At 36.1% G+C, this 14,618-nt stretch overlaps 1 protein-coding gene across 1 annotated transcript; it reads left to right on the top strand.

Annotated features, from left to right (window-relative positions):
* Window positions 1-598: 598 nt before the first annotated feature.
* Window positions 599-10,243, top strand: LOC139874472 (secreted RxLR effector protein 161-like). Its single transcript, XM_071861901.1, has 2 exons — window positions 599-818; window positions 9,732-10,243. The coding sequence occupies exons 1-2, from the start codon at window positions 599-601 to the stop codon at window positions 10,241-10,243; spliced, it is 732 nt and encodes a 243-aa protein (XP_071718002.1).
* The last annotated feature ends 4,375 nt before the right edge of the window (window positions 10,244-14,618 follow it).

Raw genomic sequence — 14,618 nt, forward strand, 5'->3', positions numbered from 1 at the left:
AGGGGTTCACACAGATGGAAGGTGTTGATTATCATGACACTTTTGCACCCGTTGCTAAGTTGGTAACGGTGAGAACTCTTCTCGCCGTAGCGGTTAAGAGGGAATGGGACATTTAACAGCTCGATGTAAATAACGCTTTTCTACATGGTGACTTAGAGGAGGAAGTGTATATGAAAGTACCGCAGGGTTTTGAGAACAAAAACGAGACAAGAGTTTGCAAGCTCAAGAAGTCCATTTACGGTTTGAAGCAAGCTTCACGCAATTGGTATCATAAGTTCACAAGGTCACTCGCTGACATTGGTTACGTACAATCAAAAGTGGACTATTCCTTGTTCATCTACAAAAAGAACAGTATGTTTGTAGCCGCTCTTATATATGTCGATGATGTGATACTTGTGGGAAATGACCAACATCATATTAAGAGGACAAAGTCTCATCTTGACAAAGAATTCAGTATAAAGGACCTAGGCAGCTTACAGTATTTCTTGGGTATTGAGGTAGCAAAAAATCAGAGGGCCTAGTTCTTAGCCAACAAAAGTACACGTTGGACATACTAGAGGACAGCGGCTTGAAAGGATGCCGTCCAAGCTCTTTTCCAATGGAACCTAACTTAAAACTAGACAAGGGTGAGGAAGAAGAAAAGGTTGATGCGAACCAGTATCGAAGACTTGTGGGTCGCCTCTTGTATTTGCAGGCAACACATCCCGACATCACGTATTCTGTTAATGTTCTGAGTCAGTTTGTTGCTGACCCCAGAAGTAATCACATGGAAGCAGCCACTCGTGTTCTTTGCTACCTCAAAAACATAGCAGGCCAAGGTGTAAGACCCAAATATTTATTGTACATAATGTATTTATGGTGTACGATGCGTGTATGAAGTGTACGTGTTGCTTGCTCGAACGCCGAAGGAAACTGGACGTTGTCTAAAGTGACAAGGTGTGTACGTATCTTTTCAACCCCAAATAAAGTTTGTGTTGATGTTTCAAAGCCTTACCATTGGAAAGGAAATCTTATTATATTTCCAACGATATTTGATTCATCAAAAACGGAGCTACGGTCAAAAAGTTATAGCCAAAACAAGTTTCTGAAAACTGACCTGCAGGTTGGAGCGGTGCTCCACCTTTCGGCGCGGCGCGCCGAACCCATCTGATGCAATTTTCAACCTTTTTAAAAGGCTTAAATGAGGGGTACTTTGGTCTTTTCATTTAGGGTCGGTTTAGGGTCACCAAAACTGATCTAGAACTCCATTGGAGCTCATTTTCACTCATCAAACACTCTCATCTTCAAACCCTAGAGTGATAGGAGAGTTTTAGAGAGAGAGAGCTCTAATTGGAAAAGAAGAAGGGTGTTTCGGGTCAAACCTCGGGTATTAAAGTTGTTCTACTCGTCAACGGCATCATTTTGGCGGTATTGGTAAGTTCAAACTCCGAATTCATCTTTGTAATTTGATATTCAAGTTTAGGGTTTTGAACTAGTTAGTTATAAAACCCATTTAGGAGGTGAAATGGGTAATTGTAACTAGTTATTGTTGATGTTGGTGGGTTTAGGGTTGGTTAATGATTTAACCATGTTTAAGGCTTGTATGTAGTGTGTAATCTCTAGTATTAGTGATTCTAGTAGTGTTGAAACTCTTTTCGGTATGTTTGGTTGACTAACTTTGACTAGAGTCAAAGATTAGGGTTTGGTGATGATTATAACCCAATTGTCGATTTAATAAGGTTTATAAACTTAAAATGGATTAAGTTGAAGCATAGAACCGAGTTAAATATGTTTTGGTGTCAAAACTTACTAATGGCGTGATATTGACTTCTTATGGGTCAAATTAGGGTGTAAGTGTCATTTTGGGCAAGATAGGTGTTTAACACCTATGATTGGGTTTGATTGGCATATTAGTACCATTCTCACTTGTGTTAGTGATTATTGGTTAGTTTGGGCGCGGTTTGTGCTTGGAAGTGCATTTGGGTCGAAATTGCACTAGTTGTCAATTTGGGTTGATTTGTATATCCACCCTAGTTGTGTTACTTGTTATGTGATAAATGGATTAGGTACATTCCATCGGCGATTGCGGATTATTCGGTAGCATTCTTCAAGGCGACAAGGTGAGTGTTAATGTCCTATATGCATATGTATGTGTAGGATGGGTGCGGGTCGGGAGAAGGGGTTCTCGCTTGTAGAGCTCGCTTCTCGTATAGGTGGAATTGTTGGACTTGTGTATAGGTCCAATTGGCACGGTTGTACGTTTTGGTTGACCACGTTGGCGAGGTGCACACTTTGTGTGTACGTTATCACATGGGCGTGTGATGTGGACTTATATAACCCCAATGACGAAGGGTTAATATAGTGAGTGGAATAATTATATGTGTAGGTATATAATGTATCTATTTGTTCTAGCATGAAATGCGTAGTGTCGAGGTGTTAAGACACCACGTTTCACGTGACGAGTGAAGCATCGAGGTGTTAAGATGCCACTCAGGGTGAAGCATCGAGGTGTTAAGATGCCACCTAGGGGTGTAGTGTCGAGGTGTTAAGACACCACTCCGTAAAATAATGAGTGAAGCATCGAGGTGTTAAGATGCCACTTGGGGTGAAGTGCTGAGGTGTTAAGGTGCCACCTAGGGGTGTAGTGTCGAGGTGTTAAGACACCACTCCGTAAAATAATGAGTGAAGCATAGAGGTGTTAAGATGCCACTCGGGGTGAAGTACCGAGGTGTTAAGGTGCCACCCTAGGGTTTAGTGATACGAGGTGTTAAGTATACTAAAGAATGTTATGAACATCGATGACTTATTTCGCGAAGTCATTCCCTTGCGAAGATTTGGTTAACCATGGTTATTGTGATGTAAGCGTAAGCAATTATGCTATTCGAGATATTTATATATATATATATATATATATATATATATATATATATATATATATATATATATATATATATATATATATATATATATATATATATATATATTGTATACGTATAATGTCGTTTATATTAATGAATTGTTGTGATGAAGCTAACCCTCCGGGTGTGGCTTATTGGCGTTGTTCACATCGTCATTGGTGAACTCACTTTATTTATTGTTAGCTTGTTGCTTAGTGATGTTACGGTATGCTTAGACTAGCTTGCCTTTATGCTTGGATGCTTCGGTATGCGGTATTTGATATTTGTGTGGCGTGTCCATTTTATACATATATATGCATGTAGTATGTTATCATTCACTAAGCGTTAGCTTACCCTCTCGTTGTTGACTTTTTTATATAGATTGCATGGATGCGGAGGCTCGGGTAAGCGGGGACTAGTGGACTTGCGTAGTTGCTTTAGAAGGCTTGCTTTTGGATTGATTAGGATTGGGTAGCGTATCCCCAATCGCCATGCTTGACCGTTATTTTGTATTACAAATCATGTGGTTGAAAACTTGTATTTTCGTACGAAAGTCGTAAAACGGCCGATGTGGGCCCGATCTTCGTAAAACTAATTTTATTAATGGAACGTGTTAGTTCTACATATATTAATGTATGGTTAAAATCGTTTTGTCTAAATACGTCAGGAAGTGGTCAAACATTTTCGCATTTCATGACTTTTTGTACAGGCCACTTTGGCGCGCCGCTCCATATGCTGTTCCAGCAAAAATAAAAATTTTAATTGATATTTCCGTGTGATCGTTTGTATTACGGGTTGGGATGTTACAAGTGGTATCAGAGCATGGTCTAAGGGATTTAGGTGACTTGAGATAGGTGCCTAGACTTAGACTTGTGTGTGTGCTTAATTTGTTGCGGGACTTGTAGGGATTACGGGTCGGAATAGGTTATAGTTAGTGCCTTGTTTGTAGGTGGACTAACGTTTATATTAGTAATGCGGATATTATTAATATATTAATTGTGTTGTGATAATAATTCTCGCGTATGTGCATATCGCGTAGAATTTTGTTTGTGTTTGTTTATATCATCGAGTGAGGCGGTCGTTGTACTAACGAGTTGATACGGTGTGTGTGCGTAATAAGGACTTGCAAACCTTATTACGGGTGCAAATCATGTCTAACAAGTGATGTACGACGAGTGTTAGCAAGATGGGACGGTGTTGTGCGTGTGGTTTATACGTTCGTGATCTAATCGTTTGCATTCCTTAGAATGAAAACGGAAGATGGATGCGGAACGAGTGAGCCTATTCACGAAGGGAAGGATGAGTTAACGTTAAAGATTGAGGCCGTGTTTGAACAATATATCTCGGTTTTCACCGGCAAGGTTAGAGAAGTAACCAAGGAGTTGGTCGAAGGACAAATGACGGAAATGGTCCGAGACCAAGTGACTAAAGTTGTAAAGGAAGAGTTTGAAAAGAGGTTTCCCAAGCCTCGAGGTAGTGATGGTGAAGATGTACTTGCAAGGTTAGGATTACATGGTGCTCATGGTAAGAGGGCACGAAGTACGCCTGAAGCCGTCGGGAATGTGAAGAAGAAGAGTAAGAAGGGTTACAAGCTCACGTGCTTTAATTGTGGGGAACGAGGTCATTTGGCACAAGATTGTATGGTGGTGCCTTTAGACTCGATCATGTGTTTCATTTGCCGGATGGAGGGACACCGAAAGTCAGAGTGTTCCGAATCGCATGACGATCGGGTTAGGAAGTTAGAGCGTGAATACATGATGGGAAGTGGAGCACGGAAGCCCAACAGTTCTACATCAGGTACTTTTAGTACGAAATTATATGTTGTTCGTTTGTAATAACATGCGGTATGTGCGTAAGTCTTAGCTAAACTTTATTCTCCGTTGGAGATAATTCGTAGCAAACGGGCGGTTTACGTTTATGGTTCCGGTTTGCTCTCAGCAGAGTGTATAAGTGGTGTGTTGTGCCTTGATCCTATGGTGCGAATCCTTGGGCGCTTAGGCATTTTGGTTAGTACCGGGTCGTTAAGCTCGTTCGAGTGAGACCCTTAAGGTCTCAATTGTGTTGTGCATATTATTGATATGGGTGACGTTCCTAATGGAAGTACCCTATGGTGACTTTGGATTGTCGGGCGAAGGGCGTAAGACTTGGCGTAACCAAGCATTCCTTAGTATTTGGGAAATGTTTCTACCAAGCCATGGAAATGGGTTTTGGTGTTCGGTCGTTAAGCGCGTGTTCGCTTTCATGTTGAAGTTGATGAACCATGAGGTTCGTCGAGTGGATTGAAACTCTTGAAATCGAGTGTTGATCTCGATGTATGTTGGTAAAGGAGTCTACGTGACGCGACATTAGGTGCCTTTTTATACCTACTAGCGTGGTGTTCGACTCCGATTGTGTTGTGGTTACATTGTACTTAGGGTACCGAAGTGAAACCCTTAGGTACATGAGTGATCGGGTGAAATTCGATAAACTAAAGCAATTGGATGATTGCGAGTGTATAGTTCGTGTAATTTGTGGTACACTTTTCGTTCGAAGTGTTTAAGGATAGGTTAGGATCCTTGGTATGCTCAAAGTTGGAGCAAGACATGGTGATGGGCCGTGTGAACCCAATTATTTGTAAAGTCTACCTTTGGTTGCATGGTACGGGTGTACGAGATGCGGTTATGGAATGTAGTTCCAAGTGGGGGAGTTACACTCCCGCACGCGGAGGTTTTAGTGTGAGATTTCGGACAATGCTTTTGGTAGATCCGAAATTTGTGTCGGGACCTAGATTTGGTCGGTAATGGTAGAGTACAATTTCGGTTAAATTGTACTTATGATTTTGGATTTGAATTATCACCAAGGTGGTAATGTGGTAAATCTCGTTGAGAGATAATGGACGTGTTTGGCAAGCAAGGTGAAATCCCTCGGTTAAGGGATGTGTGTGTCGGATTCTCTTTTAGCGAATTAATGTTTTGTGTCTATGTTTGATATAGGTGGTTCTTGCTCGATTGTGTGAATGGTTAGTGGTATCCGTTAGGATTAACTATGGCGTAGCAGAGCGCGATGTTACGCTACTCGTCGTTCGAGGCCAAAAGGGCGTTAATTGATGAAGCATGACCTTCGGGGTCCGCTGACTTCATCATGGTATTGATGATTGATGAAGCATGACCTTCAGGGTCCGCTGACTTCATCATGGGATTGTTGATTGGTGGAGCATGACCTTCGGGGTCCGCTGACTTCATCATGAGATCGTTGATTGGTGAAGCATGACCTTCGGGGTCCGCTGACTTCATCATGGGTGTAGTGTTATATCGGTGAAGCATGACCGTTGACAGGGTCCGCTGACTTCATCCGGTGTTGAGGGATCTATCGGCTATTTTATACACCGATGGTGGGGTCGTAAGGACCATGTGGTGTGATCTATCGGCTGTTTTATACACCGATGGTGGGATAATGAGGACCATGTCGTGGGATTAGTGAGGCGATAGCCGTGTTTCGCTCACATGTTGTTACGGGTGTGACAATAGTCGATTTTGTACACCTTAGGTTTAGCGTTGCCATAGTTATTTTAGGCGCTTTTGGTTTTAGCCGTTGCTTATGATGTTAGGATAGTGGCATATTGGTTGTATTGCACACTACAAAGGATGTTTAGTGGTAAGTGTAATCCGTAAGGATTCATGTGGTTCGATCTTCAACGTTCAGATCGTTGACTTTAGGTTGAGACTTGGTCACTTTTAGCGTTGTCCTTGGTAAAGGTACGCTAAGGAATTGATATCTCGGTACGAGGTTGGTTGAGTTTTTCCCGATATGGGGAAAAGAGCAGGTTTTAATGCTCGGATAGTGGTTTTGATAAATCACGGGTGACAATTTTGTTGTTAAAGGTGATTCATTGGGAAGAATTGTCTAGGAAAGTTCGGATTGGAACTTAGGATTGAGGGCCGTTGAGTAGTTCCGGATTGGTTAAGTGGAGAAGATCACGAGGACGTGATCGAGTTTAAGTGGGGGAGAGTTGTAAGACCCAAATATTTATTGTACATAATGTATTTATGGTGTACGATGCGTGTATGAAGTGTACGTGTTGCTTGCTCGAACGCCGAAGGAAACTGGACGTTGTCTGAAGTGACAAGGTGTGTACGTATCTTTTCAACCCCAAATAAAGTTTGTGTTGATATTTCAAAGCCTTACCATTGGAAAGGAAATCTTATTACGTTTCCAACGATATTTGATTCATCGAAAACGGAGCTACGGTCAAAAAGTTATGGCCAAAACAAGTTTCTGAAAACTGACCTGCAGGTTGGAGCGGCGCTCCACCTTTCGGCGCGGCGCGCCGAACCCGTCTGATGCAATTTTCAGCCTTTTTAAAAGGCTTAAATGAGGGGTACTTTGGTCTTTTCATTTAGGGTCGGTTTAGGGTCACCAAAACTGATCTAAAACTCCATTGGAGCTCATTTTCACTCATCAAACACTCTCATCTTCAAACCCTAGATTGAGAGGAGAGTTTTAGAGAGAGAGAGAGCTCCAATTGGAGAAGAAGAAGGGTGTTTCGGGTCAAACCTCGGGTATTAAAGTTGTTCTACTCGTCAACGGCATCATTTTGGCGGTATTGGTAAGTTCAAACTCCTAACTTCATCTTTGTAATTTGATATTCAAGTTTAGGGTTTTGAACTAGTTAGTTATAAAACCCATTTATGAGGTGAAATGGGTAATTGTAACTAGTTATTGTTGATGTTGGTGGGTTTAGGGTTGGTTAATGATTTAACCATGTTTAAGGCTTGTATGTAGTGTGTAATCTCTAGTATTAGTGATTCTAGTAGTGTTGAAACTCTTTTGGGTATGTTTGGTTGACTAACTTTGACTAGAGTCAAAGATTAGGGTTTGGTGATGATTATAACCCAATTGTCGATTTAATAAGGTTTATAAACTTAAAATGGATTAAGTTGAAGCATAGAACCGAGTTAAATATGTTTTGGTGTCAAAACTTGCTAATGGCGTGATATTGACTTCTTATGGGTCAAATTAGGGTTTAAGTGTCATTTTGGGCAAGATAGGTGTTTAACACCTATGATTGGGTTTGACTGGCATATTAGGACCATTCTCACTTGTGTTAGTGATTATTGGTTAGTTTGGGCGCGGTTTGTGCTTGAAAGTGCATTTGGGTCGAAATTGCACTAGTTGTCAATTTGGGTTGATTTGTATATCCAACCTAATTGTGTTACTTGTTATGTGATAAATGGATTAGGTACATTCCATCGGTGATTGCGGATTATTCGGTAGCATTCTTCAAGGCGACAAGGTGAGTGTTAATGTCCTATATGCATATGTATGTGTAGGATGGGTGCGGGTCGGGAGAAGGGGTTCTCGCTTGTAGAGCTCGCTTCTCGTATAGGTGGAATTGTTGGACTTGTGTATAGGTCCAATTGGCACGGTTGTGCGTTTTGGTTGACCATGTTGGCGAGGTGCACACTTTGTGTGTACGTTATCACATGGGCGTGTGATGTGGACTTATATAACCCCAATGACGAAGGGTTAATATAGTGAGTGGAATAATTATATGTGTAGGTATATAATGTATCTATTTGTTCTAGCATGAAATGCGTAGTGTCGAGGTGTTAAGACACCACGTTTCACGTGACGAGTGAAGCATCGAGGTGTTAAGATGCCACTCGGGGTGAAGCATCGAGGTGTTAAGATGCCACCTAGGGGTGTAGTGTCGAGGTGTTAAGACACCACTCCGTAAAATAATGAGTGAAGCATCGAGGTGTTAAGATGCCACTCGGGGTGAAGTGCCGAGGTGTTAAGGTGCCACCTAGGGGTGTAGTGTCGAGGTGTTAAGACACCACTCCGTAAAATAATGAGTGAAGCATCGAGGTGTTAAGATACCACTCGGGGTGAAGTACCGAGGTGTTAAGGTGCCACCCTAGGGTTTAGTGATACGAGGTGTTAAGTATACTAAAGAATGTTATGAACATCGATGACTTATTTCGCGAAGTCATTCCCTTGCGAAGATTTGGTTAACCATGGTTATTGTGATGTAAGCGTAAGCAATTATGCTATTCGAGATATTTATATATATATATATATATATATATATATATATATATATATATATATATATATATATATATATATATATATTGTATACGTATAATGTCGTTTATATTAATGAATTGTTGTGATGTAGCTAACCCTCTGGGTGTGGCTTATTGGCGTTGTTCACATCGTCGTTGGTGAACTCACTTTATTTATTGTTAGCTTGTTGCTTAGTGATGTTACGGTATGCTTAGACTAGCTTGCCTTTATGCTTGGATGCTTCGGTATGCGGTATTTGATATTTGTGTGGCGTGTCCATTTTATACATATATATGCATGTAGTATGTTATCATTCACTAAGCGTTAGCTTACCCTCTCATTGTTGACTTTTTTATATAGATTGCATGGATGCGGAGGCTCGGGTAAGCGGGGACTAGTGGACTTGCGTAGTTGCTTTAGAAGGCATGCTTTTGGATTGATTAGGATTGGGTAGCGTATCCCCAATCGCCATGCTCGGCCTTTATTTTGTATTACAAATCATGTGGTTGAAAACTTGTATTTTCGTACGAAAGTCGTAAAACGGCCGATGTGGGCCCGATCTTCGTAAAACTAATTTTATTAATGGAACGTGTTAGTTCTACATATATTAATGTATGGTTAAAATCGTTTTGTCTAAATACGTCGGGAAGCGGTCAAACATTTTCGCATTTCATGACTTTTTGGACAGGCCACTTTGACGCGCCGCGCGGCCATATGGCGCGCCGCACCATATGCTGTTCCATCAATTTTTTTTTAATTGATATTTCCGTGTGATCGTTTGTATTACGGGTTGGGATGTTACACAAGGTATTCTTCTTCCAAAAGAAGGTGACATGAACTTGGAGGCATATTGCGATTCAGATTGGCTCGGGTGCCCATTTAGCAGGCGCTCGCGAACCGGCTATTTTCTTATATTTGGAGGAGCTCCAATCTCTTGGAAGTCTAAGAAACAAGATGTTGTTTCACGATCATCAGCGAAAGCCGAATATCGAGCCATGGCAATTTCGGTTAGTGAAGTGTTGTGGGTTCGATGGTTACTTGAAACATTAGGTGTTCCTCTTTATGGGCCGACTTCACTGTTTTGTGACAACCAAGCAGCAAGACACATCGTAAATAATCCGGTTTTTCATGAACGGACGAAGCATGTTGAGATGGATTGCTATTTCGTTCGTGAACGTGTAGAAACCAAAGAAATCAAGCCCTTTCCTATTGATTCCAAACGACAGATTGCTGATCTACTTACTAAGCCTCTTGGATCCAATCACTTGCGAGCTCTATTTGGCAAGTTGGGCATTCGAAACTCTAACGACCCGTCCTAATCCATCTGGACGAATACATTACATTTGGTTACATCGCGAGGTACTTGACCTCTATATGATACATTTTACAAACATTGCATTCGTTTTTAAAAGACAAACTTTCATTACATCAGAAGTTGACGGCATGCATACCATTTCATAATATTTCCAACTATAATTGACTTAGTAATAATCTTGATGAACTTTACGACTCGAATGCAACGTCTTTTGAAATATGTCATGAATGACTCCAAGTAATATCTCTAAATGAGCAAATGTACAGCGGAAGATTTCTTTCATACCTGAGAATAAACATGCTTTCAAGTGTCAACCAAAAGGTTGGTGAGTTCATAGGTTTATCATAAAACAATAAAATTCATCCTTTTGATAGACCACATGGTTTAAATCCTGCATGGTACAAATGGACCCGAATCCTATACCCACCTGTAATGTACATGCGATATCTTTTAAATACAGTACACCTTTCTTGTGTACGAAATCATCTTTCATAAATCTTAGTAACCGTACACATATCTTGTGCATAAAAATAACATACACATAACCTGTGTATAAAATTATTCTCTTGATACATAACATTCACTTTTCATTGCTTTCATAGCTTGGCTTGGTAATCGACCTTAACATATAATGCGCATAAATAATATCCCCAGAACAGAACATCTCGTCTGTATAATAATCATATAAACTTCGAAGTACTAAACACCACGCCCACTAGCCCTTCCGTCTAGTGAACATTCTGGGTGGGGGTGTTAAATCCGGTAGCTACCTTTAGGAATCGCGTCAATTAGGCGTGCACTAATTCTCAAAATTAGTGATGTTCCCTAATTCTTAGGTTACCAAGCAATAATAATCAGGGGAAAAATATTCATATCAATTGTGGCAATTATCACGTCCACATAATTCAATGGTGGTAATTATCACGTCCACACAATTCATTCGAGGAATGTTTTGCTTGTGTCTATCTCGTCAAACATTTATAAAAGCATTTCATATATTCGCAGTTCAAAATGTATTTCAAAAGCATTTAATAAAGCAGTTGTAAGAGTAGCGCATGTATTCTCAGTCGCAAAAATGTAAAGAGTAAAAGGGAATCAAATGAACTCACCATACTGTATTTTGTAGTAAAAATACATATGACGATATTGAACAATGCAGGGTTGGCCTCGGATTCACGAACCTATATCATTTGTATATTTATTAATATACATAATCGTAATCGAATAAGTTTATATATATATATATATAACTTATTAATTATATCATTTTTATATTAATAATATATTTAGGTTTCATATATTCGTTTTATATATGTAAAAAAAATATATTTTGTTATGTTGTATGTGTTAAATATATTTATGTATATATATATCATTTGTTTATCAAAGCCGTAGTTCTAATTATACTAAGTTAGTATTAGTAAAGATAAAAATAATGATAATAACGTTAATAATATACTTATGTTAATAATAATAGTTCTACTATATATATAAAATGATAATAATACTAATACTTATGAAAGTACTAATAAATACGCATCGTTTTTATAATAATATTACCAATGTTAATCATAGTCGTAATATTTATAATAATACTAAAATCGTACGATTAATAATATTAATATTACTTATAACAATACAATTGATAATATTAATAATATTATTACTTAATAATAATACTAGTGATAATGATAATATTAGTAGTCATAGTTGTAATTTTTAATTGTGTTAGCAATAATAAATGATAACTTTTATTAGTAATAATGATAATAAATATAATAACTAATATTAACAATAATATTAGCAATAATAATAATACTTATAATAATAATAATGTTAATACTAATAATTTCTAAATAATAATGCTAATAATGATAATAATAACAATAATACTTGAATTAATAACAATAATTAATAATACATAATAATAATTAATAATACATTACAATAACAATAATAATAATAATAATAATAATAATAATAATAATAATAATAATAATAATAATAATAATAATAATAATAATAATAATAATAATAATAATAATAATAAAGAAATAAAAATATAATAACTGCCTTAAGGGTTTGTTCACAAAAAAAAATGGCATGAACCGGGTTTGATCCCGAGACCTCTCGCTCACCTAAACTCCCACAGAACCATTCCTCCATCGCTATATTTCTGTCTTTATATTCATTCTAATTCCTATTATAATAAAAACCGTATTCATCTTCTTCATTACCCATCACAAATCGGCTGTGACTCTAATAATCATAAACGTACAATAGTTTGTTGGGTTTGGTATGTTAATTGAAACTTATACGACTCTTGATCATTTCCAAATTAATAGCAAACTAAAAAAAATTAAACCAAAAAAACAGTCGCTGTTAACGAAAATAAAATAAGGAAGAACATGAAATTCGATTTCGACATTAAGACCGTTTTAGATGAAAATTTCTACATGAAAAAGGTTTTAAATCATTCCTATAAACTTCTGCAATCATCAATTGAACCTATAACATCAAAAATCTTACGAATTTCACGATGAACAAATAGTTTGACTTTTTTAATTAATACTTTGACCCCAAAATTCGAAATTGTTATGAGGAATTGGAAGTTAATACCTTGCAGAAAGATTGATTAAACCATTTCTAACAACTTTGCATTTATAGATTTTGATAAACAAAACGAATTCGAGCTGTTTGAAAATGGAAACAAGAACAAAGAAGTAATACTGAGTTTTTCAAATAAAATTTTGATTTTTCTGTTTTTAATCTCAAATTGTATAAGAAGAGTATTATATAAAGGTTGAATGATTAATATTACAGCTAAATTCGCTCAACTGTAATTTGTTTTGTAGCTTAAATGTCTCGACAAGAAATTCAATTAGAGACAGTAATATGAATAAAAAAAATTAAAACATATATAGATGGGTAATTGAATTTGGATATATCTGTATGGAATTTGCTCATGTTCAGATTCTAAAGACAAAAACTCAATTTCAATTATAGTTTAACAAAGATATAAAACAGGTTACGTACATATTTTTATTTATAATTATACCGTATTTATATTTATCTTATATACTGTATTTATTTATTTAACTGTATTCTTGTATCCATCTATATATCGATTCTGTATATGTGTGTGTATATATATATATATATATATATATATATATATATATATATATACCTGTTTATATATATATGTTTATATGTATCTAAAATTCATAAATTTCAATATTGATAATGTTATTATTAATCAAATATTAATACTAGTAATAAATTAATAAAATTATTGATAATAAAATCAAAATACTAATAATAATACTAATACTAATAGTTATATTAGTTATAATAATCAAGATAGATAACAATAATAATACAGATATGGTAATACTAGTAAAAATAATACTAATCTTATAAATGATACTAATAATAATATTAATAATAATATAACAAATTACATGTATCGAATTTAAAAATTTATAATCTTTAATGATACTAATAACAATATTTCATGTAATAATTAATGTAACAACTATAAATAAACTTGTAATTACATTTAATATATTAATTTTATTATATTATAAGATAACATTTATTTAATATTTATATGTTTTATATATATATATATATATATATATATATATATATATATATATATATATATATATATACAAATACTTATTAATATAAATCATATATATATTTACATATATTTATGGTAACTCAACTATTTTATTTATTATTTTACCTTTTAAATTCTAAATTGATTAATGTGTATTTGATTACTCAAATAATATATATATATATATATATATATATATATATATATATATATATATATATATATATATATATATATATATATATATATATATATATATTACATATTTATTTACACACATATGTTCGTGAATCGTCGGGATTAATCAAAGGTCAAATGATGTCATGAATTAGTTTTTTAAAAAAAAAATTTGAAACTCGATTTAATAGACATTGCTTATCGTGTCGAATTTGTATGAAGATTGAGTTTAAATTTAGTCGGAAATTCCCGGGTCGTCACAGAAACTTACATGCGTCAACTTGAGGGGGAGTATTGGAAACCACCTAATTAACGCTCCATCAAATATTCTTTTCTTATTCTTAGGATACACTATATTTAGACATGATCATGTAATTATATAGTTTCCTTATTAACTTGATCTGTATCTGTATATGTACTCATTATTGGTACGTATGAAAATCATCTTTGATCACCAATTTCAATATAAAGCTCGAGATCTTTATATTATTTCGAGCTCGATTATAGCAATTCAATCTTTTAAAAAGAGCCCTATAATTTAATCTTCAGTTAATGAGCATTGGAACACAATTTT

The sequence above is a fragment of the Rutidosis leptorrhynchoides genome, chromosome 11 (genome assembly GCF_046630445.1).
Source record: "Rutidosis leptorrhynchoides isolate AG116_Rl617_1_P2 chromosome 11, CSIRO_AGI_Rlap_v1, whole genome shotgun sequence".
Classification (NCBI taxonomy): domain Eukaryota; kingdom Viridiplantae; phylum Streptophyta; class Magnoliopsida; order Asterales; family Asteraceae; genus Rutidosis; species Rutidosis leptorrhynchoides.